The 27963-nt window shown below is 43.9% G+C and overlaps 1 protein-coding gene across 1 annotated transcript; it reads right to left on the bottom strand.

Moving 5' to 3' along the window:
• On the bottom strand, window positions 1-26985 carry hdac11 (histone deacetylase 11). Its single transcript, XM_070903294.1, has 11 exons — window positions 26863-26985; window positions 26389-26448; window positions 26124-26272; window positions 23503-23603; window positions 22815-22931; window positions 19061-19103; window positions 15915-15991; window positions 13182-13244; window positions 5569-5665; window positions 4208-4386; window positions 1-243 (listed from the first exon to the last, which is right to left on the bottom strand). The coding sequence occupies exons 2-11, from the start codon at window positions 26421-26423 to the stop codon at window positions 1-3; spliced, it is 1104 nt and encodes a 367-aa protein (XP_070759395.1). The 5' UTR covers window positions 26424-26448; window positions 26863-26985.
• Window positions 26986-27963: the final 978 nt, after the last annotated feature.

Here is a 27963-nt window from a genome sequence, read left to right as displayed (position 1 = left end):
TCAGACAGCAGTGGATGTTGATCCAACAGACCCAGAGCTGCACATCATGCTGCTCACCAGCGACGACGACCCCTCCCCCTCCAGAGCCTCTGCTCCAATCAGGCCCTGCCGGTGCAAGTTGAGGATGGAGTCAGCGATGATGCGGGCTGTTTTCTTCTGGTATCCACCGGACGTCACCATGAGTATGGGGACGCCCCGTTGCCTCGCAGCCCTGAACACAATCTCATCTCTCTTGACAATGCCCTGGCAGAGAAGGACGAGAGGAAAGCTGGTCTGTCAGTCTATCCAGGGTCGCTGATAGTACTAATAATTCCTCTGAATTTTTTTTAATTTTTTTATCTACGCTCCCTTCCTCCCCTGAGGAGGGAGGGGAGGCCTGGAGGAAAGAAACACACATCCCTGTTTCTCTTGGGATTGAGAGTGGGAACAGCTTGTGTGAAAAATCTCATTTATTATGGAGAAATTTGTAGCACAAGGACTGATTTTAAACATTATCAGGCATGACAGAAACGCATGTTCAACCAGAACTTTAAATAATAATTATTAAAGCTGGTCTTTTTTTTTTTTGTAATTTCAGGCCATTTACCGGCCCAAATCCCAAATTAGCTCTACAGCACGCATCAGTGTACCATCCCCACTAACACATTCTGCAGATTCACCTTATTTGCTCCAATTATTTTTCTGGAATTTACAGGATCACTGGCAGGAAATCTCTGCACACAGGAAGTAATAAATCCAAATTTGGCTCACGCGGATCAGCTCTCAGTATGCTTTCAAATTTCCTGACAAATTAGCTACATGAAGTGCTCACATGAATCGACCCAGCCAAGCCAGCCCGCTCTACACTGCAGCACTGCAGATAAAGAATTGTGCTTTTAAAAATGGAGAGTAAACAGGGACGTAAACTGATCTGCAGACACTCGGCACTTTCACTCTTTCACACCTTATGAATCAGTGCATTGTCACAGACGCATTGTTACAGACGAGTGTCACTTCCATCCCTGTATGTAATGCCATTCAAAATAAGGAAGAAAATGGACGTTGTCCGTCCATCTAGCCATTTTCTTCCGCTCAGCAAGGCAGTCCAGACGTCTCTCTCCCTAGCAACGTTTTCCAGCTCCACCTGGGGGGTCCAGAGGCGTTCCCAAGCCAGGTGAGATATGTAATCCCTCCAGCGTGTTCTGGGTGTTCCCCCGGGGTCTCCTACCAGTTGGGAATTCCTGAAAAACCTCCAAAGGAAGGATCCTGGTCAGATACCCGAACCACCTCAGCTGGCTCCTTTCAACGCGAGGGCGCTCCCTCCAGATGTCTGAGCTCCTCACTAAGGCTGAGCCCTGCCACCCCGCGGAGGAAACTCATTTCGGCCGCTTGTATCCGCGATCTCACTGTTTCGGTCACTACCCAAAGTTCATGGCCGTAGGTGAGGGCTGGGACGTGGATCGAGTGGTAAATTGAAAGCTTTGCCTTCCGGCTCAGCTCCCTCTTCACCAGGATGGTTCGATAAAATGCCTGCATTACTGCTGACGCCGCGCCAATCTGCCGGTCTATCTCACGCTCCACGTTACCCTCTCTCGTGAACAAGACCCCGAGATGCTTGAACTCCTCTGCTTGAGGCAGTAACTCCCTCCCAACCCGGAGGGGGCAATCTACCCTTTTTCTGGCAGAGAACCACGGCCTCAGACTTGGAGGTGCTGACTCTCATCCCGGGCCGCTTCGCACTCGGCTGCACACTGCCCCAGTGCACCAACAGAGCTACGTCATCTGCAAAGAGCAGAGAAGCGATTCTGAGGTCCCCAAACCGTACACACTCCTCCACCCGGCTGCACCTTGAGATCCTGTCCATGAATATCACAAACAGAATCGGTGACAAGGGACAACCCACCGAAAACGTATTTGACTTTGTACCGAGTATACAGACACAGCTCTCACTTTGGTTATACAAGGATCGGATGGCTCATAGCAACGGCCCCCGGTACCCCATTCTCCTGCAGTACCCCCCACAGGACACCCCAAGGGACACGGCCATATGCCTTCTTCAAGTCCACAAGACACATGTAGACTGGATGGGCGCACCCCCCCCCCCAAGAAACCCTGTGAGGACAAAGAGCTGGTCCACTGGAATGCGCATTAAAGTTGTGTTAAGGTTAATTTTGTATATTTGCCATATATGATGATTCAGTTGTCTCCCCATTGGGAAGCTGAACAACATTAAGCAGCCCTGCCTTGCATAAATCCATTGAAATTTTATCATCTGGTAATAATACTGGTGAAACGAAGCATGTTTTTCATTTGATTCGGCTGCACAAATGAACAATGCAAGTCAAACTTTGCCCAAACTTATTTTTTAAACACGCACACACAAATCTCCACATCCTGATATTTTGGATTTGATTAACATTCTTCTTCTCCTGTCAGAAGTCTGTCCATCTCTACATGTTGTTTCATGACTTAATAAATCTCGGTAACGTGAATATTGATAGCCTGCCAGCATCAGAGCGCCCTGGTCTGTTTATTGTTCCTGAATTAATAACCCCAACCCCCCGGTCATATGCCCCTCTGCTGCTGCTATTGTAACCAGTGTTATATTTGATGATGCAGGGAGTCCAAGACAGGAAGTAAGGCAGCTTAAATTTGAATGATACACTCCCTGATTTTGTGAGTTGTGAAATGGGATGAGTTTTTCATGCATACAGGGTTTCCGTTCTTTCAGTCAGTCTTTCTATAGACAACGTTACAGGCGCAATTGGAGAATCAACATGGCTTGTGGACATGATTGTTGAATCCTCAGCACAAAAGATGAGAAACTGAAAAGCACAAGCTGGTACGCATCAGAACACCCCATCACTGAGCTTAAGTTTCTGTTGCATGTGCCCCTAACAGCAAGAAGGAGCTAAAGATTATGTTTCTCTGATGACACTGAACGTTACGATTCGGGGTAAGTGATGCATTCAGCAGCTGCGGTGAGGTGTTCTGTCCCCAATTGCAACAATGATGTGCTCTGGATTTGCTACAGCTCTGATAATGTGTCTTCTCCATGGCAACGGCAGCTGAGCTGAGGGATCATAATATTTAGGGCCAATTCAACTGTGCTTCTATGCTGGGGAATGTAAAGTGCTGAAAGAGTCCAAAAACCCCTCGTCTCCGATGCCTGAGATAAGATCTGTGGTTAACACAAGCTTAAGAGATTTCCACGTTTTGTTCTACGACATAAAATGCGTCAGTAGATGCCCCCACTCGTGAATTTTGAAGCTTTTACGCGTCTTAAAAAAGGCGGTTGCTAACAAGCGGCTAAATGAGACTACAGAGGTTGTTCTTAACGTCTTCATGCCGAACACGGAAAGTCATCTACTCACTAGTCCGCCTTTACAGCCTTGTTGTGTTTATACTCTATCTGTCTATATATCTATAACTATCTGTATTCTCTTCAAAGTGAAGCTTAGCCGTGGTGACGTTGAAGTAATGCGACCGTGGTGTAGTTCCTTTATAGCCTAACGTTAGCTTTTTACTTCTGGTGATTCCATTTACGCTTCAAAAACCATAAAAGTGGTGTTCATTAGTGAAGATTATCTCGCCGAATAAAACGTGTGAGTATCATAAACTTTTGTTTTGCCACAGAGCTTATTTTCTGCAATAATCCAAAATCCCATGGAACAGTCCCGTTGGCTTCTAGTCGAGGGAACCAGGGCGATGCTAACTTCAGGGTTGGCCTACAAAAACACGTCACCCCTGCAGCGCTCTATTGAGGATATCAGTAAAAGAACTTCCAGACAAAGACACATTCCATGACCAGCTGCCCCTTTTGCACCCAGTGGCCACTTTATTAGGCACACCAGTCCAATCAATTACAATTCAATACAACAGCCTTTACGAAGTTCAGTTTTTGGTGACATTGTCAGAAATGTGTAAATTCAATTGTGTGTTTGTTACTGAGGTTAGTGATAGTGTTGTACTGGACTACATTATGTTGAGAGGTCTTTCTAATTTTTTGTACTCCCTGTTTACATGCATTATGCTTACTACTACTGGCCACTGCGTGTATGTAGGCTATATAACATAGCACACTGATGCGACCCCAAATCCACAAATTTTCTTCCAGCTCACCGTTGGAGGTTTTGAAATTCTAGTATGAAGTGAAAAAAAGTTGGCTGATCAATACTCACTTCTGGAGTCCAGCCACATTGAGTGCCTGACAGAGCAGGTACAGTACCTGTGGTGATATGGAGAGTCCTCCGAGGGGGTCCCCATCCAAGATGTCTGTCCCTGCGTTGTAGACGATGATGTCAGGTCGGACCTCGTTCAGCGCTCCGTCGGAGTGGAGCTCTACCTTCTGAAGGTACTCTGAGTCCTCAGTGCCCCAGTCCAGCTCCACCTTCCTCTTTATGGCTCCTGGTGACACAGGAAAAAAATGGAGACTGGAGGGAATGGCGCATTATGGATATCCACACTGATCTGTAGCACGAAGCCACAGAACAGAGCTGCCATCAATAAACCAACCAATATGAAATAGTAGCAGTTATGTTGAGCCGAATCCTCAGGCCTCACATATACACAAGCTAGTAGTTGCTGCAGTATTTCATGCAATAGGATTTCTTTCAACACAGGCAGAGAAAAAGGCTTACACAACCAACTTCTGATAACTGAATGAAATGGTCAGGTAGGTAATTCTGTTTCTCTATCTATACAATACTCAGATATGTAAATCTGCGGCAGCGCTTGAATTAATTAGTATGTACATTTCCAATAATTAATGCAAATGATGAAAAAGGTTCATTAGGACACCTTTATGAATTACAATTCAAACAGAATTAAGCTTCTAAAGCAGGAAAGAACAACGCAGTAGCATGGGAAACAGAGTTCTTGGTCGTTTTTCAAGTCGAGTCCTGCTAGTTTGACTTGAAAGAGTAAAAAAGAAAAGTGTCCAAAAATTGTAAGCTTAGGTCTTTGAAGGGACAAGGAAATAAATGTGTCTTGGAGGGAAAATATGAAGCAGAGTGGGACTGTGTGGTTTTTTTTTTATCTTAAACAAGCCAGAATGTACATTTATTTCCACTTTCTTAAAGGGAGAAACGATAATAAAATGTCTTGAATTCAATTAATTTGCAGAGAAGAAGATAGCTGAAGGATGGAGGACGGCGATGTTTCGTCCGCAGAGTATTGTTAGGATTGGGGGTTAAATGGTAACGTGGTCAGCTTTAATGTACTGACAGATTCATTTGTGTAAAAGCTGTTATATTATAATGTTGCATGGACTCCTGCAGGACAGATTTTCCGCCGTGCTAATAGAGCGAGTTTTAATGCAGAAGGAAATCGCCGCATAATTCGAATGGCACTGAGTGACGTCCAGGGGATGGAACTTGAGGAGGCAGCCCCTTCCACTTCAACCTCAACTTCCGACCAGGGGTCAGGAGCAGCGTGGAGCTTCTTTTGTCACCAGCATGCATCACATTGAAGTGCATGAGAACACAAGAACCGCAAGGACCTGTCTGAAGATATTAAGCTTACAGCATTTCCATGAATTTAAAGATAATAAAAAAGCTTGAGGAGAAAACCGATGGTGCTTTCACTCACTTTTGGCATATCCATCCCCGGGATAGATGTAGCGGTTATACATATCCATGATGAACACGCGTCTGTCATCCAGGAAGTCACGCTCGTGTCCATTTCCCTATAACAGAGCGGAATTACAACTTTCATTTGACCGAAGCACTTCGATGCTGTCTCTGCTTCTTTAAACATCACCCAATCGAGATTGTAAAGCCCCCTGAGGCAAATTGTGATTTGAGATGTTGGACTATATAAATTAAATTGACTATTAATTGACTATCATCCAACACCAACAGACTGAATCAAGTAATTGGTTTTTCACCCTCCATGATGCCTCATTCATGGCTAATACAAAGCAGGCGATAACATTTTGACAGTTCACTACATCACTGTGCCAAGGTCCACACATCTGTTTACCCGAGACTCGTTACTGCGCTGAGTGACAGCACCAGATCCAGGGCAAATAGTCGAGTCGACTGTAGGCATTAAATGTTAAAAAAAAGAAAGAAAAAAAGAAAAAAGTCATGGCTACTCCATCACTTTTCATTCTTTCCTCCACTTGTCACCCAAAGTGTCTGCTGTCAGGAGTGAGATTAGGCACTGTGCCAAGTCTAGTGTTACTGGATGGAAAGGAAGATGTATGGGACAGGCAGGACAATTTGGTGTGAGCTGAACATCATGCTCAAGTGACTGTGTAATCCAATGTTGAATGTTATGTTTAAAAAAAAAAAAAAAGGTTGCTTGTGTGGTTGTACTACAGATCTGAAGTAAATCAAGTTATGCGATACTAAGCCCAACATGCTAAATTCAACATTTTGGGAAATCCACTTATTCCCCTTTTTTTGCCAAGAGTTAGATGAGAAGATTGATGCCACTCCTATTTGTGTGTTAAGTATGAAGGTGGCGCCGAATAGCTTAGCTTAGCATAGAGACTGGAAGCAGGGGGACAGCTAGCTTGGGTTTGTCCAAATTTCAAAAATACACCTCGCTTATTAAGCTGTTGCTTCTCATTTGTTTAACCTGTACATAAATGTACTGTAAGTGTTTTTCTTATGTGAAGTTATGTGCCATAACAATTTCTTGGCAGCATGTTGCAGCAGTGTCTGCCTGGAGACTTATTTTCATCATTAGGTTGCCAGGCAACCTGCGACAATAGAGACGCTGCATGCTGGGCGGACATATAAACTTGTCAAGAGTTTGTTCTATGCATCCATTCATGTTTTCGTACATGCTCTGATTTGTGAAAGAACCTAAAAATCCTGCACACTTGCACTTGCTGCATCTACAACAGTGTGGTCAGCATTACAGCTGACAGATTTTCATGCTCGTTGACTGAAGTGTTGCACTGGGGGAAATTTTGACTCGATATGAATAGGTCAAGGGGTTGCAAAAATCATTAAAGCTGCACGCAGCGTCGAATGGGCCCTCGACCCAACGTGCGCGGAGCTGCGAATTTTCATGAATATTGGACATTGCAGGAAGGACATGAATGTCACTTCCTGTGTCCACTATGCACTAGAGAACATGCACTAATTGTGCGTTATGTTCCAGGATACCAAGAGCAGACCACACCATGCAAATTTCATGTAAATCGAATGATGATTGTCACACCATGCTTACGTGCTGTTGCCAGCAGGTGGCGCAATGACAATGATTCATGAATGTCACACAGGTATGACCGGAAGTGGTCCATCAATAACTGCATGAAGTTTGAAACTTATCGGTTGAAACATGGCTGAGTTATTCCCACTTCCTGTTTGGCATGGCGTCATGCGTCCCCCATGGTGACGGTGCTGACACGTCAACAAGAAGTTGCTGCACAACAAGGGTAGACCACACAATGTAAATTACATGTAATTACCTTTCACATATCGCTTGTTTCCTGTTGCCAGTATGGCAGTGGCACTATGACTAATACCCAACGCGTTTATGTAGAAATGCTCAGGCCTGGACTCTTAGGAAACACGTCAAGTTTTATGCGTATTGGACGAGTCAAGTTACAACAGCTTCTTGTTTTAAGGTGAGACTTTTGATGTCCACTAGGTGGCGCTAGAGACACACGCTAATTGTGTGTGATGTTCCTGTAGATGAAGAGGAGACCACAAGTTTGGGGCTGATTGGACAATGTAAGTTGGAGTTATAACTACTTCCTGTTTCATGGTGAAATGCACAAAACTGTAAATAAATCAATAAACAAAAACAATACTATTTTCCTCCTCTGCACATTCCTCATTGAGTGTACTGGAAAACTAGTGTGTGGTGTGGGAGCGTTGGACAGACTGATGGATGGACGGACCAACTGACCAGCAAAAGAGCCTTTCAATGGGCATTAGGTAATTCATTACTAATCAAACTCTATCAGTCACAGAGGAGCTGGGTTCATTTTAACTCCATCAACCCCCCACAGACACATTCCGGTCATTTTGTGCTGTGGGGCAAGAAGATCTTTCTTTACCTCTCTTTAATTATCAATGATGTCATTCAGCATTTGTAATCAGGTCACATCACAGTGAACATTGTAATCACGATAATCATCAAACTTTCCTGAAATTCTACTATTCATGCTATAATATAGTACCTGACACCATGAGTACATTGGATTCAATCAAATCGAACACACACTGAACGGTGAGCCGTATATTGCAGCTGTGTTGGACTAAAATGAACTAAAAACACCAAAAACAAAAGCAGATGGGTTGGCTGGAAATGACCTTAAATGCAGCTCGGTGTCTGTGTCTCTTCGGTTGTCTGCATCCATTTATGATTCCGTACATGTTCTGATTTCTTTTGGGTGTTAATAAAAGTCCTGCACACTGTCGATGATCACTCACACTCACGCTTTATCTGCGACATTTTGGTCCGCCGCCCCTGATAAGGTCAAATTCATGAATTGTCTTTCTGGAGGCCTCAGACTTGGAGATGCCGACTCTCATCCCGGCGTGGTTCTCTGCCGGAAATAGGTAGATTGCCCCCTCCGGGTGAGGAGGGAGTTACTACCTCAAGCTTAGGAGTTCAAGTATCTCGGGGTCTTGTTCACGAGGGATGTCAGCAGTAATGCAGGCGTTGTATCGAACCATCGTGGTGAAGAGGGAGCTGAGCCGGAAGGCAAAGCTTTAAATTTACCACACGGTCTACGTCCCAGCCCTCACCTATGGCCATGAACTTTGGGTAGTGACCGAATTGCAAGCGTCCGAAATGAGTTTCCTCCGCTGGGTGACTGGGCTCAGCCTTAGAGACAGAGTGAGGAGCTCAGACATCCGGAGGGAGCTCGGAGCAGAGCTGCTGCTCCCTCGCGTTGAAAGGAGCCAGTTGAGGTGGTTCGGGCGTCTGACCAGGATCCTTCCTTTGGAGGTTTTTTTTACAGGCACGCTCAACTGGTAGGAGACCCCACGTTAGACCCAGAACACGCTGGAGGGATTACATATCTCATCTGGCTTGGGAACGTCTCTGGACCCCCCAGGAGGAGCTGGAAAACGTTGCTGGGGAGAGGGACGTCCGGACTGCTACCACCACTTTCTGGTGTGCAACTTTACGTTACTAAGTCATAAGTGTTACCTGCTGGGCGATAATAGTTCAGCGGCAACACATTAGAACATAATAGCGATGGACTACGTGGAACACCTGGGAACTCAGAAGGGAACCAACACAATTCGCCTATCTGCACACCATCTTCACAATACTGCTAACAAACACATACGGCCAGAGATTCCTCTCAGTCGTTCAAGTAGGTCACGTAAAAAAGCCCGCTCTCTCTCACTGGACATTACAACTCAGCAGCCACAAGCTAGCCTTGCTTCAGTAGGTCGATCAGTCACGGAAGTAGAGCTAGAGCTAGCCAGACGTGGAGCCGGGTGTGCTGGTCCTGCCGTGTCTCTGTTTGACTGGTAAAAAGGTGCTCCCTCCTGGACAGGAGGACTGTACAGTGGTCACAGTGCCTTCTGAAAACACAGTACTGATGGTATCAGATATTCGTTACCATCTCTAGTGTACATAAAGGGTATAGACCACTGTATAAACCAACAAACTCATATTTCAAGGCTCATACTTACTTGAGACAATGACTAAATCACCACGCAAGTGAATGCTCTGCTCTGACTGAGACTATATATCAGCTCATATGCTGCCTGCAGTCTTATTAGTCTTATCCTCTCCCCCACATACTGTACAATAAAAGATTGCTTGTTTCACTGCCATTTGTTAGTGTCAGCCAAAAAGCTATCACTGCTGGCTTCAAACAGGCCAGATATCCTCCCTTAGCCCGCTCAAACATCTGTATTAAATATTACAACCATCCATCACTGCATAACAAAACATAATCAAAAGGGCAGGAGGACTGGAGTGTACACAAAATACAACGTTTTCCTTTTCAGAGAGGAACCGAAAGGATGTCCATTTCCAGATGATCTTGCACATGTACAGCATTTATGTTCATTTGGTATCAACATTAGTGTCGGTGGTAACAACACATTTCCAGAAAGACACATTGTATACATCGGATAAAGAGATAGATGATGGATAGACTTGACAGAAGCAGTATATCAGCTGCTGGGACAGACCAGAAATGGACGATTTACACAGAGACAGAGATACTAACAGATATTATGGGTGGAAAAAATAGTCCAGAACTGCTGTTGATCCAATTTCATAATCATCTGCATTGTAGTGTTTTGAATATGTTCCATTTTCTCATATACAGAAAAACAACAACATTAGCATTACATGAAAATAGACCAAATTCTGCTTTCATCTTATTTATGGCACTGTGGCGGCTCGGGCAAAAAGAAAAGGTGAACCTGACCCAAGTCAACACCACAACACAATCTGGTAAAATGCACTGCTTTGGCCAATCAAGTACACGCAAGCCCGCATTCCTGGTACATTACATGCTTACCTACTGAGACAAAAGCAGTAACTGAATGGTTCACTTGGCGTTAATCGCGAACTGAGGATAAAGGACCTCATCAACTATATTATGAGATATGCAGTGTTTTGGTGTCTGATAAGCCTTAAAACTCACGGATCTATTATATATTAAAGCGACCTTGCTAAATTGTTTTAATTGATGATTCACATCATTTTTGTCCTCATCAAGCCATTCAGCGAGCCTTCGTGCCCTCTATGGTAGATATCTGCACGGATTAATACAGCTTTTTCCTTTCATTTGTCACTCAACCATATATGTAAATGAAGTGGAAAAAAATATTAGAAATACTATAACACGCCAACAGCACGTCAGAATGTGCCATAGCAGGGAGGTCCATGTACAAACAGTTAAAGTAGCAGTGGTGTTTGTGTTGAGTGAAAGCTCAACTTTCACTGTTTGTCTTCATTTAGTCAAGTGTTGCATTTAACTGTGGATGGTCCGTAAAAATGTATTTGACTCATAAAATCATCCTCTGGGTGCACACACACACACACACACACATGCTGTACACACAGCTCATTATTGACAGCCAGGATATGCCTTCACGGCAGGGCTCCAGTCGAGCTCAAGCTGAACCTAAAATTGATCATTACTGTTTTGTTGCTCACTGGGTGAACGAGCAACACAGCTGTCGGGGCCATAATCTCAATTTGTGTGAGGACAAGAGCACTTTAAGTGTCACGTTTCAGGGTTGTAATTAGGATTTTACTGCATATCCCCAATATTTCTCTCTTCCCAATTATCTGCTGAGAGGGGCACTTGAGGCCCATCTCCACGCCTTCATGCAGATTTGCTCTTTTGTTCTCCTTCATGAATTATTTACTCAGCATCTGTATTGATCCCCGGCTTGTCTCAATAGGTAAAGACACATCATTACCAATGAGCCACAGCTCAAAATGAATAAAGCTCTACTGCTGGAATATAGCCACGGACCTCTGGAACCTTGAGACTTCATCAATGTTAGCACAGTTCTCAGGGCTAAGTGGAGGTGGATACAAGCCATTATGCTGAAAACACAGAGTAAGACTAAAATATGATAATTAGACTCCCAAAAATGTTGAGTCATTCTTCTCTACAGCTGGGGTGAGCTTAGTCGGCAAACGGTAACCTGATAAACACGACGTGTAGCAGAGAGGAAGCACATGCAGTTCGATATAAACATAGTAAGTAAGAGCTGATGTTATAGATTAGCACAGCTGTTGACCGCTCTCTATCAGTAGCAAAAGGTGGGAGTCACATGAAGTTATTGTAACATCTCACACCCCTCCAAGGAGGAGCTGGAGGTGGCTGACAATCAACGTTGGTTTCTTTCAAACATGGCGGTGATGGTTTCCTGACCCTCATCATGACCGGGGGGGTCTCATTTATAAAACAGCGCGTCGGATCATTCGCGGTGAATCATGGCAGTTCACGTGCAGCTGGTGAAGGAGTGTGTGTGTGTGTGTGTGTGTGTGTGTGTGTGTGTGAAGCCCCCGCGGTGTCACCAGACAGCACAGTCGTGTTCACTGCAGCTGTTTTACACTCAAAAACTACAACTACTTGGTCATATGCGCCAGTATTAGAAGATATTAAAAACTGAGAGGCATCATTATACAGTCTGGCTTCAATTCGCCACCTCACCGTCTGCGTCGTCAATGTCTCAACGCGACAGTTATAAATGAGACCCCAGGTTCTTTTCTTAATCATTAATCAGGTATTTCTAGTTGCCTAAGCAGAGGCGGCCCCATATTAGTTGGATCATGGTGGCACTATTACCTATTTGTCATTTAGGAGTAAGTAGTCTTTTGTAGTGTTGAGATCAATAAAACCTCAAAAAGTGATTCTCAAATGAAAAGACAACCGTGACTGGACCAGATGTTACAACCCTCAGCGCAGCTCTAAGTAAACCTTTACTTCTGAGCCGCCGAGAAAATCAAAAGTGCAGAGTTTCCCCTCGTCAACACAGGGAGGAAAATGGCCTAAGAAGTCTAAGAAAGGAAAGGAATGACATTTTAAGATCCTCGACGGGGGAGCAACAAGGGAGAAGCACTTTTTCTGTACTTGCAGTTCAGACGGAATCAAATATAGCTCCGATTCCTTTTGATCAAGAGCTTCGTTTTTGTGAGCTTCCGATTTATCATTTGATTCATCATTGGCACATTGGGAGAATTTTACAGGGCATCTTTCATTTTACCCTCACAATAATTGAAGTCAATGGGAGACCGCCACGTTGGTCAACAGACTGGTGAGAACAAAGGTGCAAAGATACAGATGCGTGTAGTAGACTGTCCAAACGATAAATCTCTGCACACTGAATGATTTTGTGGCTGCTCGGCCAATGTCGTTAGGTTCAATAAATCGTATTTTTTTATAAAGTGATGAATCTGCAGGCCTTATAAAAACTGAATTACAGAAGTCTTGCGGAAGAAGTTACACATGATAATGTGATTAAAATCGCAGAAAATAAAAGAATGCACACATCACAGAGTCGGCAAACCCAAACATGCAAGTAGCTGACATTACTGCAGATATCCCGGGGATAGTCCAATATTATCCAAAGATGGTATGCACTTACATAGATTCCCCTGAATATGACAGTAAGGGCCAATTTGGCACTCAGGGAGCCTCATCGATTGGTGCGGTGGTGAAAGGGGGGGGGGCTATCTTGTCATCAATGTCAGCTCCTAAGCAGCGATGCACATTGACACAGAGAGGTGTAATGGTGTCGGCTCACCTGATGAGCATCCAGATCGATGATAGTAGCCATGGAGATGCCTTCCACCCTCTCGAACAGAAACTGAGAGATGAATGGGGGAAAAAAAATATTTGCTTTCACTCCGAAGACAACACATCCACAGTTCAGACTCTCACTGAGGGGCTCCAAACGTATAACTGGCATACACTGCGTGCACAATTATTAGGCAAGTTGTATTCCTGAGGATTCATTTTATTTTTGAACAAATACAGTGCTCTCAGTCAATCCAAAATGTTAATAAACCTCAAACCTGAGTATTCAACAGGTGATGGAGCATTGTCCTGCGTATAAATCATGGCCTTCTTGAATGATGTAGACTTTTTCCTGTGCCACTGTTTGAAGAAAGTACCTTCTAAAAACTGGCAGTAGGTTTGGGAGTTGATTTTAAGTCCAACTTCAACCCGAAAAGGTCCAACTAGCTCATCCTTAATAATAGCAGCCCATACCAGAACCCCACCTCCACCTTGCTGGCGTCTGACTCGAAGTGGACCTCTGTGCCCAGTAGTGATCCGTCCCATCCATCTGGTCTGTCAAGTGTCACTCTCATTTCATCCGTCCATAAAACCTTTGAAAAACCTGTCTCCAGATATCTCTTGGCCCAGTCTTGACGTTTCAACATATGAGTCTTGTTCAGTGGTGGTGGTGTTTCAGCCTTCCTCACCTGGGCCATGTCTCTGAGCACCCAACACCTTGTACTTCTGGACACTCCAGGTAGGTTGCATTTGTGGGATATGGCAGCACGTTTCTTGCGACATTGTTGACTATTTGCAACAAAACGTTCGATTGTTCGGTGATCGCGCCTCAATAGCTTAGCTACTTCAAGAGTGCTGCATCCCTCTGAAAGGCGTTTTACAATTTTTGACTTTTCAGAGTCTGTTAAATGTCTTTTTTGGCCCATTTTGTCTGAGGTAAAGAAGCTGCCTAATAATTATGAACACCTTGATATAGGGTGTTGATCACTTTAGGCCACACCCTCCCTCATTACACAAATACACATCGCCTGATAATGCTTAAATCCAATTAGCATTCAAGTTTATATAGCTTGGAGTTGGAAAATATGCATGAAAATGACGATAAGGTCAAGATACTCACTTGCCTAATAATTGTGCACGCAGTGTAGTGGCCACAGTCAGAATTGCAGGTCAATACCCCCCCCCCACACACACACACACACACAACCATTACAAAGGAAGCTGCTGTAAAACGATGAATCCATTTTCCTACATAAAATAAAATCCATAAAATCCCATGAAAAGGCTAGAATAACAATGTCTTTCAATACTGTCCACCTTTCCTACCTTGTCTGTGGTCCCAAGTCCATTGGTTACTGCTAATGAAATACATCTTTAAAACTGCAACTAACAATTATTTTCATTATTGAGTGATGTGCCGATATTTTCCAATGATGGATATTGAATTGCTTCTTTTGTCCAACCAACAGTCCAAAAGACTCTTCATTTACTGTCATAAACGACAAGGAAAAGCAGCAGATCCTGACATCTAAGAAGCTGGAACCAGTGAGTATTGGACATTTTTGCTTGAAATGAGTGAAATGATTAATCGACTATTCATTTTTTTTCTCCGTACAACTAACCGACTAAACATTGCAGTTCTAGTATTGTTGAATTTTTAAAAAAAGACTCAATAATTCCCTTAAACAGCTGGGCATTGCAGCTTTTAACAAACGTTAAAATACGTCAGTCAATACCCCACTTGTGAATTTTGAAGCTTTTACGTGTCTTAAAAAAGGCGGTTGCTAACAAGCGGCTAAATGAGACTACAGAGGTTGTCATTAACGTCTTCATGCCGAACACGGAAAGTCATCTACTCACTAGTCCGCCTTTACAGCCTCGTTGTGTTTACACTCTATATCTATCTGTCTATGTATCTATATCTATCTATACTCTCTTCAAAGTGAAGCTTAGTGGTGGTGACGTTGAAGTAATGCGACTGTGCTGTAGTTCCTTTATAGCCTAACGTTAGCTTTTTACTTCTGGTGATTCCATTTACGCTTCAAAAATCATGAGTGAAGATTATCTTGCTGAACAAAACGTGTTCAATAATCCAAAATCCCATGGAACAATCCCATTGGCTTTTAGTGGAGGGAACCAGGGGCGACGCTAACTTCAGGGTTTGCCTACAGAAATACGTCATCCCCTAAACACTCTATTATGGGCCAAAATTCCAGAAGGCTTAGGAAGCCTGAAACCCTTCTCGGCGTACACTCCCAGTGAGCAACTTTCAAAAGTGAATGTCATCCCAATCTCGGAACACAGTTTTCAGTTCTCTTAATACATGTGCGCCACGAGCAGGAAACTACAAACGTGTCCCTGTGAGCTACAGTATGTAAACTGGGAGGAAACCAGTGAAAGAGATGACGCTCAAAACCCACTGTCCCCTTCAGAAATATATTCCAAAGGTCATCTCAAGCTGTTATGAGGCCTTAGCAGTCTTAGTATGAAATTCCCTTTTAGAAAATGTGAAGCTATCACTTAAGTTTGCTAACATCATTAGCCAGTAGCACTGTAGTAATTTAAGGAAGCAAGGGTGTGTTTTATTGTTGATGAATATAACTTTTCAAGACTGCATAACATAATTTAACATCAATCAACTATGACCTCTAACTGAACGCTAACGGGCTTCTCCCAGCATGCATGTGGACATAGCCGGTGAGTGAATGTTTCCAATGAGCTAACACAGCATCAGTCTTACCTTGATGGCCAGAGTGATGTCAGCGTAGGCACAAAAGCCCCCTCCCCTGTCGCTGGAGCAGTGGTGGAAGCCTCCTCCTGGGAAACGAAAAAAACAAAGCAAAAAAACAAAAACTCTGGCTCAATGTCAGGGCCATTAGACAAGCAGAGCAGGTCACTGCACATCTGAGAAGTCTATTATTCTAAATGACCATAATTGGCTTTTTAAAATGGGCTGTTATTGAGTTTATTGCAGCTTATAAAAATGGCTGCTGTTCCCCTGTGGTACAACAATGGCTGTATTGACACCAGAATGGGACTGTTCAATTGCTCCTAAAAAATGCCTGAAGAGCAGCAATGTACAGGGATGGAGAGAAAGACGGTGGAGAGAGTCTTTTTTTTAAACCTGAGATGATAACCATTCATTCGGGTTAAGAGTTATAGTCCCCTCTGTGCTGCTATGCTCGTGTTCATTAAACTATCGTGTAGAGCAGAATATTAATAAAGGCCAGTAAGGCGACGGGTGAAATATGATTATCACTTGTTGCCTGGCTTCCAAAGACAGTCTTTTATAAAGCCTCTACGTCCTCATAGTGTTGAGACATTTGAATAACATTCATATCTTTATCAAAATCCTGTTTATCCCCCCCCCCCCCCCCGATTCATCAACAGAAGGTGCAAAGTGGCTGAGTAAGCAGGAGGTACAAAGTAAAAGTCTGATGAGGCTTTTTTTTGTTTGGGGGGGGGGGGGGGGGGGGGGGGGTTAAGGATGACCCAGGCTTTTCAGCCAAAAGACCTCCTTCTCAATCAGCGGAAATGCAAAAGGAACAGGAGATGCATGCTGTGTCAGCATGACAGCACAGATTAGAGCCTCAGATCTTTGCATTCCTGCTGGAGAGTGAGTGCTTCATGCTGGTATCTGATGACTGTAAAACTGAAGTGTGAAATTGAGCGTTGCGCCAGGCTCTGGACGAAAAAGACACAGCCTTCAGGCGTCAGACTTTAAAATCCAACTTCAAAACGTTGAATAGCTTTGGCATTAACGTGGCTGCACAAGCTTTCAATACAACCCTTGTGTCTGTAGAATTACACTCATGTCCAGCTAACTTAATAATGGGCAATAATGTGTCACCAAACTGTTCACTGCCAAAGCATAACACTCTTTTCAGTTGTTTTTCCTACAACATCCACTCCTGACTGAAGCACGATTCATGTTTTTATGGTCATGTTTAGCCAACTCTAAGCACCCGCCCATACGCCCGTCGACCCAATGGCGAGCACACCACAGCCACCAACTGTCAATCATGACGTTTCACCCTGTTTTTACAGCATCAAATAGCTCATTAAAACCAAACTTGGCAGAAAAAACGAACACTTGAACAAACAGCTGATAAGAACTACCTAAAATGACAGAAACCATCTTTGGGAAAAATGGATTTGACGTGTACTTTGACTCAGTGATCTGATCAGTGAGAAAGAAGCAGAGGGACCTGTTAACCCAAGGACATTTCATCAAAAAGGTTAACGACCAATAGTTTATTGGTCACACAAACACAAGTTATACGTTATATTAATGTACACCACCCTGTCCCCCCTGCTTTACATTAACGCACACACCCCCTACTGGTCAATACTGGACACTTTCCATGGACACTTTGTTTTGGTCACTGCACAGTTTGTTATTCTTATTCAGTATCTTATTCTTTTACCTTTATATTTTGACATGCTTGTTGTCTGTCAGATTTTATGTTATATGTTAAAAAAAAGTGTAGCACCATCAGACCACGGCAAATTCCTTGTAATGTATGTTACCTGGCAACAAATAGTTTCTGATTCTGATTCTGAGTTACACAAATCATTCATCACTATACTGACACAAATCCAATCTCAGATCTGGAGCTCGCCACAAAGCTGAGGGCTGCCGAGGATCACCTGCGAGAGAACATGGAGGAGGAGATCCGAGTCCTGCACAAAAAAAAACCGCCTCGGAGAGGGAGAGGTCATTAATCAAAGAGCTGGAGGATCTCAGACCACAGGTCAAAGACTTCAACCAGCCCTACACTCAGCTAACGAGGCTGATGACAAGGACACTCAGGACCTCTGGCAGGAAACTGCCAAGCTGAAGGTGGAGGTGTTGGAGCAGGTTAAGTAGCCTGTCCCTGATTAACAGGTCCTCGAGCTCCTGGAAGAGGTCGTTGTCCACAAAGGAAATCTCCCAACAAACACAAAGAAGCCCACATTAAACCCACTGATGATGTCCTCACTTGTGCCGTGGGTCAGCAGGTGTCATTTATCGTTACCATGGAAACATGGCTATTAGCTCTGAGTTTGCCCGGGGGCAGTGTGGCTAACTTTTTAGGCTTAAAATAAGTCCGTCTTTATTTTTATGAAACTGAAACGGGCCAGCAGTAGCTCAGTCCGCAGGGACTTAGCTCAGGAACCCGGAGGGTGGCTGGTTGCAGCAAAGACCACAATACGGAGCCTGGACTGGTTGGCTCAAACCGAGCCACAAACTGCTCATGGGCGCCCAATCAATTGCAACATCGCTCCCTAAGGTGTGACATTTGTGTGGCGTCATGTTGTGAACGCCCCCCGTGGTCCTAACCGCCGCAGCCTAAAAACTACTGGCCACTCTCAAGTAGCTGTTTGAAACAGACCCCTGGTGTTCTGCCGAAGTCTCTGGTCCTAAAACCTTTGCTCTTGCTCTCAGTGAATAAAGCTAAATGAATGACTCTTGAATGTAAAGGTGAAATGTGGACAGTGGGAGTGCACCGATCAGGCCTTTTCTCTCCCCATTCTGATACCTATCTGCTGATATCGAATGCCTATCAGATACCACTGCTCTATATTTCATCATACAAGACGCAATGTAAACTGGTCACATCAGGCTGATACCCGATGTCGGGGGCCGATAGTAATCCAGTGGGTCGGAGCGGTTCATCCCTAATGTACAGTATATCCGCAACTGTCACAAAGAACAACTCACTTTCGGATAGGAAAAACACAAAAAAGTGTTGCCACGTAGCAAAACATTTGTAGTATATAAACGTAAGTGTAGGAGACAAGGCTGGACACTGGCACTAACTCACATATGATATACCAGCTGAGCGCAGGGGGACTGCTTGTCCACTCCTGGATTATGGGTATCCGCACTGGAAACTCACTTACCTACATTTATGGCCCATCCTCGGTCAACAGCCAGTTTTCCTGCCTGTGGAAGACAGGAAACATCGCATATGACCCGTTTTGATTTATGAAAGAAAATGACCTCTTCCAAGTAAATAAAATACAGCAACAATCACCAAGTGGCTCACAATAAACTGATCCATGCTGAAGAACAGAAAAAAAACAACAAGCAATGTCTTTATGAAATTAGAAATATGTCTCGAGGCGGTGCATTCAAATGCTGCTTTTCGTTGCAGGGCAAAACACTTCAAACAGCTTCTGTTTTTTTGTTTTTTTTCTCGGTTTTCCCATTTGTAAATCTGACCTCAGGTCACACACACACACATACACACACACAGTCCTGTCAAAGTGTCTTGAACCCAAACACCACAGCTTGTACTGTACATCACTGCAGATAGTTAAAGAACAGCTTAAAGAAATTGTTGGGAAATACAGTCATTTGCTGTCTTTCAACGAGCGAGATGAGGAGATCGATATCACTATCCTGTGTGTGTGTGTGTGTGAGAAGTACTGAGGTAAGGTGTGTCGAGCCTAGCTCTCTGTCCAAAAAGGAAAACAATGCCTTCCAACACCTCTAAAGGTCATTAATTAACACAATGTAATCACATTTTATGCTTTTTAAGAAAATGTGATGTATGTAAATGTAATGAATTTACATTTGGGCTTGGGTATGTTAAAAATGATTAGCACGACATCTCTCCAGTATTGATATATATCTTAATATAAAAAATCCATGCAAAATCACATAGAAAATAAACAAATTGATGTTGAATGCAGTTAACTGACATTGTTATACCTTGATTTCTCTTACTTATGTCTCTTCTATTGCACTATCCTGTATGCTGCTATCTAGCTAGGATTATCTTACAAAACTCTTTAAAAATACAAAACATGACTGTATATAAAGATGGCCGACGCGTCTCCACTTCCTCCCGCTGTACAAACATGAAGCCAAACTCTTCCGGATACGGCCGCTGCCATCTTGCGCTGGTGACGTCATTTGGAGCCAGAGTCTGCTCAGTGGGGATTGGGGGGGGGTGGAGCCGCCCATACACCCGCCCGACCCAATCGCAAGCACACCACAGTCAATCACAGCTGTCAATCATGATGTTTCACCTCGTTTTTATTGCATCAAATAACTCATTAAAACCAAACTTATCACTTTCGGGGAGCTGTCATGTCGTCCATCTTTATATACAGTCTATGATACAAAACATACATTTAAATAGCTCATTGTGTTACCTTTACTAACAATTGGCTTGGAATCCTTGATTTGAAAACCAATAATATAACGAGTATATATGAGTATACCATTATGATACAATTCCACTAGCATCTTCCATTAAAAGAAATGTAGAAACACACATTTATGTTTTTAGGGGGAGGTTATGTGCTGCAACTATGTCTCGACAAGAACAATAGCCGGGCACAGTGACTGTGTTGCTGTCACAGTCACACTTAGAACCAAAACCTGTGCTCAGCACACATTTACCACTAGTACAACAGAGTTTGGTAATGGACGTTTTCGTCTTCCTCTAGGAACTCTCTAACAGGCCCACTGTATGTTAAATCTACTCCTCGGAGCATATTTCCTCACATGTTGATCAATCTAATCTTGAAGTCCATGGCTACGCATGACGAAGGGGTTATTTAGGCCCGGTCGCTCCACTGGCTCGTCCTCTTAAGAAACCACGCAGGGCTTATCGAGTATACACTTCACAAATAAAGGACATTCTTGGGAACGCAGTTACAAACCACCATATAGTTCTCCAGGATTGATGGCCACAGTGTAATCAGATAAATCATTAATAGCTGAGACACGTGAGCTACATGCGGGGGAATCCAAACTGTCTGCTTTTTCTCCACTAAGAGGAACGCTGTTACATGCACGCCGGCAGCTGCTCCAAGATTTCTCTCTCGGATGAAAAAGGGGGCTTCTCTGCCATGTATTCCTGGAGCTCTGCGTGTAGGAACGCCTGAGGGGAGTAGATATGAGCTGGGGAGATTGTGTGTAAATCCCAAATATGGCTCTCTGATGGATGAGTAATAACACACATTAGCATGTATGCACACACTCTGGCCATGGCTTTGTATCAGGCATATTCTACTATAACCCTTTAATTGCATCTGCATGACTCCATCGACCATCAGTCCCAGAATGCATCTGTTTGAGTGAAAGACCTTTGGCATGATGCTAAAAGGTGCATACGCTTGTAATTCTATCAAGTATATGCAGGGAAAACCACACAATGGGCCTTATTTGCATAACACTGATCAGCTCACACATATTCAAGTCTGCACCCAAACTTACAAATGCATTAGCTTCCCATTTATTCCTTATTCGTCCCTTTTGCGTAACATGACTAATAGAGATGGCTCGTAGTTTCTCCTCATGCCCCACTGAAAAACACAGTAAGCTGCACAAAGAGGACCAGATCAATCAAGAGTTTTAGAGGAAGGACAGGAGACATTGCGTAGGCGAGAGGCTCTGATCACGAAAAAGACGACAGCACACAAGTTTCATTTTATCCCAATCAAAGGACTTTGGACATCTCTGCCCCTCTACGGATACTCTGTGGATTCTAATCTATCACAGAACAACCAGCGGTTTTCCCACCATTTGAGGTTTGATAGGCACTCGTTTTAATTACACCATCTTATTGCACTCTCCTCTTCCGAAATGGTGTGATGGCATCGACTGGAGAATGAGCCCCACCAGCTGTTTATCTCGATGAATAGGCTATTTGGATGGACACCTAGCTTTAGTGTACCCTCTCCACTGGTATACTCCAGGGCTCAGTCCTTGGCCCACTCCTGTTCTCCCTTTAACACTCTCTCTTGACACAGTCATCACACCTCATACACTTTTCTCGCAGTGCAAAGCAGACAATACTTGGCTCTCCTCTAACATGATGACATGTTCAAGAACCTCTATATGACGGGTTTACCTCTCCAAATGCATTGTTGTCTCAGCCACTGCAAGATCAATCTGGTGGCTTTTGTCTCGGGGAAATACAGCACCCTATGAGGATGTATTTGTCAAAAACCGTGGTGTGATCCTCGTCCAGATCCAGAATCTCCACTGGCTCCCTGTCCAACAAACGAATCCAGTTCAAAGTCCTTCTCCCCACTCATAAAGCCCTCCATAACCAGGCCCCCCCCTCCTACCTCCTACCTCCCTTCTCCGCTCCTCTGACGCCAACCTCCTGTCCCCATTGAATCATCGAACACAAAGCTTGAAGGTGAAGTGGTCAACTAAACGAGGTGAATGTGTGTGAATGTGAATGTTTTCCTGAGAGATAAAGCAGTGCATAGTGGGCAACAGCCCAGCGAATGTAAATTCACTGCCAGCACAGTGATCCGTGTGCAGGACTGATGCAGATTTGCAGTGCTGCTGCACACCTCGCCCGCTCTGCACAGCACAGATCCAGGGTGATGAAATTAGGCAACACCTGTAATACTGTAGTCCGACACCAAGAGCGATGTGCCTTCAGATTCTGAATTTGATGCTAAATGATCCGATTTGTGACGCTGGCTGGGAGTGCTGGGAGCTGGGAGCTGATGCAGAGCTTATGTATTGTTTGACAAAGGCAACAGAGGCAGCAGTGGATCCCATTATTATTTGATTAGTTATACACCACAAAACATGAGGGTGGATAGCAGGAAGTTGGGTAAAACATGTTAACGTTATCTGCGACAAAAAAAAAAAAAATGAATGAAGCTCTCAGACACCTACCATTATTGTTCCTCCAGTCTGGGTCCGCAAAGGCCTCAGCACTTTGCGCTGCACCAGGAAATTAGGCAGAAACAGGAGAGGCGGGATTTCTGTGATTGTTGCCACCACCAGAGACCACTAAAAGTGAAAGGGAACACAATCAGACGAGGACAGCACGGAATGATGCAAATTCACACAGCTTCTTATGCATGTACAGGGGAGAGAGAGAGAGAATAAATACAAAGTCTCCGAACACATGGAACTACTGTTATCAGCTTTACTTTTCCTGCAGCAGACACTCCTTTATGAGAGATTTACAACACATGAATTTACATGTGAAATGGCCACAAACACGTGAACTGCAGCCTCCCAAATCCACTCTGGAAGGAAAAACTCTTAAAAGTGCCTGAAAGGACTCAGGGAGGTGCCATCTTCTCAATATGCTCGACATGATTGATTCGATTATACAGGATAATCCACTCTGCTGTTACGTCACCTCCTGCATTACAACATGAGAGGGAAAATGTATTTATTTAGCAGAGGAAGCCAGCTGTTTGGACATTTTCCTTTTGATAACTAATCAATTTGAAACCCTGATGCATCCCCCAGTACTACTGAGCGGAGGTGTTGATGTGTGGTGAACATGGCGTGCTGTCACAATGAGAGATGCACCAAAGGTTGGCAGCGTTGAGGGGAAAAACAAAGCCACCTTTAATCTGTTGAGGTAGCGTTTGGTGTGAACCACCAGCAGGTCCTCTTCGGTAGCTTCCCGGGCCTCCACCATGTTCCCATCAGTGATGAACTGCTCCTCTGAGACAAAGGCATCGTGTGATTAGAGTCAAAGACTGAAAACACTGACAACATGACGCTGTTGCCTCAAAAGAAGGAATAAATCTATTGGTATAATAAGGTGGGTGAGTCATCTTGTCACCACAAACTGTCTCCTTACTCTTTCTTATAGTTTCATTTATCCCTATCTTATCTATTTGGGTGAGTGCTTTTCCAACTAGTCTCCAAAAAAAGTTTGGTCTTCCAGAAACCTTTTGTCGGGATCAGAGTCACGTCATCTCACCTGCTCCTCTGTTCCAGAAACCCCAGATTCTCGCTATTTCTGACATCAACAGTTCTCAAAATGTGTGTGTTTTATTCATAAGACACATTCAAGTGAAGGGAATATTCCCAGAGCAAGATCAAAACTCGTCAACCTTCAGATCTTCGTCGTCCTGAACTTCGATGAGGTTTAGGGCTACCAAATTATGGTATTATGGCTTTTCCCACTTTCCCACAAAAAAGCTGGTCCTCTTTAGACTGTTACAGAAGATGTTTAAAACTTTAAACTGCTGTTTTGTAGCTGCTTTTTATGTATTGTTGTTCATGTTTCTATTGGGGTTTTTTTTCACTCACGTTGTCAAATACAGGTGTACAAACCAATATCCCCCCAAACGCGCACACACGACACACTTACGTTATCTACTACTGTTGTTCATTATTATAGAATTGTGTTATTAGTTTGTCATCACTCGTATGTAGTCATATATTTTCTGCATCTTCATTTTGTGTCCTTTGTAACTGTAAAATGTTAACATTCTTTAGGTGGAGGCTTCAACGAAGCCCACTTGGGTTTTCTTCCTCTCCCTGCACTGCATATTATTTGTTATCTTTGTCAGTTTGTGCATTTCTTTTTGAATTGTACAAAAACATTGTCACATGAAAAAACTAATCAAAAACCTTCATACTAGAGTTGGAGTTTTGACAACTTTTGCGCGACATCATTTTCATGACTCTTGGTTTTAAAAAGTCTCAATTCTAACGTCCGAGTGGAAAAAGCACTAAACTTTCCAGTCGTCTATATTCTATCTGAGCATCAGCAACATTTCTGTGTCCTCAGTCTGGTATCAAGTCTGTGTGTGTGTTTTCCTGAAATACCACTGCTGAACCAAGATGTCGGCTTTCATTTGAACTGCTATTAGTGACCCAACTACTTTGCAAGCGTGAACCCAATAGGAGAAGCACCCGCCGGCATGGTCAACGTTATTTAGTCTCTCATGTATTGGTATGAGTGAACGCATCTGTCAGCCGACAAGCAGCAAGACCAGAGCCCATTACGTCGTTTGTCCACCAGAGGGCGCTGACAAGTTTATTTTTCCACTGTAAAATGTCCTGCAAAGAACTTCACTGGCTCACAAGTTTTTTAATAGCCAAATTTCAGGTATGACAGATCAATATAATTCATTTCCCTCTATTTACATATTTGTGTAGCGACGAAATTCTCTTACGGAAATATTGTTTATCGTTTATATTTCATGTCTAAATGAACGATAATGAGTTGAATCCTCACTTAAGAATTTTTATTGTATTTTCGTCGATTAAGACACCATGTAACCATTTGGATCAGTGTGCTGCACATGAATTTGAGTTTGTATCATCGCTTCAGTGAATATTGCAATATACTGATACTGAGATAACGTGGCGATAATTACCGTGATATGAGTCTTGGCCATATAAACACCCCCTAACTACACTACAACTGGCAACTCATTGCAGTCCCTTGTGGTGAAAAATGTGATTCTTGCAAGAGACTTGGTCAACCCTGAACTTTCCGACATGCAGTTTTTTACACTATGCTCCATAGCAACATGATTTTTAACGTGATCATAATGTCACAACAGGCATGGTTTCGAATTTGAGCTTCACGTACCTTGCATGTAGCTTATTTTTAATTGAGACTGTTCGCTGGAACAGAGAGAGGTTGTTGCACTCCACTGTCTCTGGCTGCCTCTGACTTTGAATGTAACACAGAGGGCTCATTAAAGTCTATTACACAATAAGTCCCTTTGTATGATATTTCTAAATACGCTGGTTAAATCTGCAATATCATCCACTTTTTCCTCCGATTCTTGCCGGGGTAAGGTTTTCCTCTGTCAGCAGAGGCTCAGTTCTTTATTTGCACTCTTAAACTTCTGAAAGTTTTGTGAATTCATTAAGCTGCGGAAGGCACTTTCTACAGCAAAGACAATCCAGGGTGCAATTTGACAACAGCGTTGTGTGAAGTCGTGCCAGTCAGCCGGCGACTGTTTTCCCTCGGCCTTGAAACCCACGCTGGGCCTCATCTACTGTACCTGCACAGACTCCCACGGGGAGTTTTCTCTAATTATCTGTGCTCTATTGCTCTGCCGTTCCCCTCTCCAGCAACTACATCTCACCTCTCCACTCTCTACCCTTTTGTTCACTACCTCGCTTTGCCTCTCTGATCCACTCGGAGTGATTCCATATACATCAGCTTGGGGAGATGTCCTCCCCGCCCGCCACTCATGTTTGTCATTCTCTTACCTTTCAAGAAGTGAATGACTTTCCCCCACTTCCCTGCATCAAATGGATGGAGCTTTTCAAGGCCCATGAAGGTGATGTTGTAGTCTGGGTGGTACACAATGGGCAGGCATGTCCGAGGGACACTGGTGTACAATCCAGTGCGGCGAGAGCTGAAAGAGGAAAGTCAAAAACACACCACTGCTGCATGACATTTGCATGAATAGATTCCCCCAGTGGTTTAAAAAGCACCGCTGGAACTGTCGTGCTGTTTGTTTGTGCTGCTCACCTCCCCTTCCCTTCATTATCTTCTTTGTGAGACATGTCTTTCAGGCATTGCTACTTTCATCTGGGGACAAAAGTGAAGATTACCAAACTGACAAATATATATATATATATATATTCACAGTAACTATCATAACACAACAAGTTATGAGTGAGTTAATAAGTCATTCTTGAAAATACAATTTAAAAAAAATGGAAGGGGATGACAAACTGCATGAATCAAGAGGCTCCTTTTGTCGCGCATGCGCAGTGGCATGTAAACATTTCCAAAGACGCAACGGCAGCAAGGAAACGTGTGTGGAGCGGACACACACACACACACACACGTACCCTCCGAGGCAGCGAGTGCGGGCCTTCAGTGATTCGGCCCCAGTCATTTGACAGCGTTGAAAACAAAAGCGTCAGCGCGGCTGCTAATACGAAGCTACCTGGGACTGTGTCAAGGGGACAGGAGCGGGCTACAGCCGGGGTGACTCACCTGCTATAGTATGCGGAATGACGCCGGTCACCGAGCGGCCGCTGGACAATATATAGTCAGCGTACGTCCTCCCCGACAGGGCGTAGCTTGACTTATTCGTCGGCGACCAGCTAAAAGGAAAGACAACGTATTTCCCTGACGGTTGGCAGCGTCCCTATGCCCGCTCCGCTCGTGCCACCGCGACGTGGAATGCGTACGTAGAATGCGCGCGGGCTCCGCGAGTTACGTCCCTCAGCGCGCGCACCGTACGTAAGATTTAAAGCAGAGGAGAGACGCGTGCTCCGGAAAGCTGTCACTTTTGTTCACGTCTTGCTCTCTTCCTCCTGAGGTGTACCTGCGTAAAAGTGGCAATACCACTGTGTAAAAAAAATGCTGCATGAAAGTACCGAAGATGTACTTTTGAATAGTTTTTTAATAGTAATGACGCACAATGGCTTGTTTCAGAGTGTTGTACATTACACACAGTCAATTGTGTGAGGTCACCAGTCGACATACTGGGTCTTTACTTTCCTTCCGGGAGTTTGATGTAAAACAATGCAGCACATTTATGACACATATAATATACATGCCCCCACCCCCCTTTTTATTTTATTTTTTTTACATTTTAACAAAGGTTTCACCTGATGTCAGAATGTGACGGGGGGGTAAAAACAACAACTTTTACTTCAGTGACACACCGAATGCTCAACGAAGCTTCATCTTATCTGATCTCAGTGTGTGCAATAATGTGCAGTCCCCCCCCCAGGCACCGACAGGCAGAATGTTACCTGTAATTCAGTGGGAATTGGATGACTGTAATCCTGCCCATTGGCAGCTGAAGGTGCAGACGTCTATAAATAGCACAATATGTTAATGCCTGTGTATGGTAATAGAGAATGGTCCGTCTGAAAGACCGCTCCGTTATGTTGTGACTGCCTGCAGTATTTCACAGTGAAATAACAGTGACCTCACTGCAGCCCTGTATTAGCCCTATATTAAGAAACGTTGGCTTTCATGAGCGCATCCCTCCACAGTCGCCATGATTGGAGGACAAATAGACACCATAGCAAGGCAAAGATACTTAGGGACAATTTATCAGTAGGGACTTGAGTTTCAATACAA

The sequence above is a fragment of the Enoplosus armatus genome, chromosome 3 (genome assembly GCF_043641665.1).
Source record: "Enoplosus armatus isolate fEnoArm2 chromosome 3, fEnoArm2.hap1, whole genome shotgun sequence".
Classification (NCBI taxonomy): Eukaryota; Metazoa; Chordata; class Actinopteri; order Centrarchiformes; family Enoplosidae; genus Enoplosus; species Enoplosus armatus.
The sequence above is the reverse complement of the archived record's forward strand: the minus strand, read 5'-3'. Positions and strand labels throughout refer to the sequence as shown.

Bases quoted from the DNA above. Each gene is read 5' to 3' on its own strand.
- hdac11 (XM_070903294.1), bottom strand. From the start codon at position 26,423: ATGTCTCACAAAGAAGATAATGAAGGGAAGGGGAG. The intron at 19,104-22,814 runs GTAGGTGTCTGA...TGTCTTCCACAG, and splicing joins AGACTGGAGGAACAATAATG to GCAGGAAAACTGGCTGTTGA. The intron at 15,992-19,060 runs GTAAGTGAGTTT...TTCGTTTCCCAG, and splicing joins AGGATGGGCCATAAATGTAG to GAGGAGGCTTCCACCACTGC.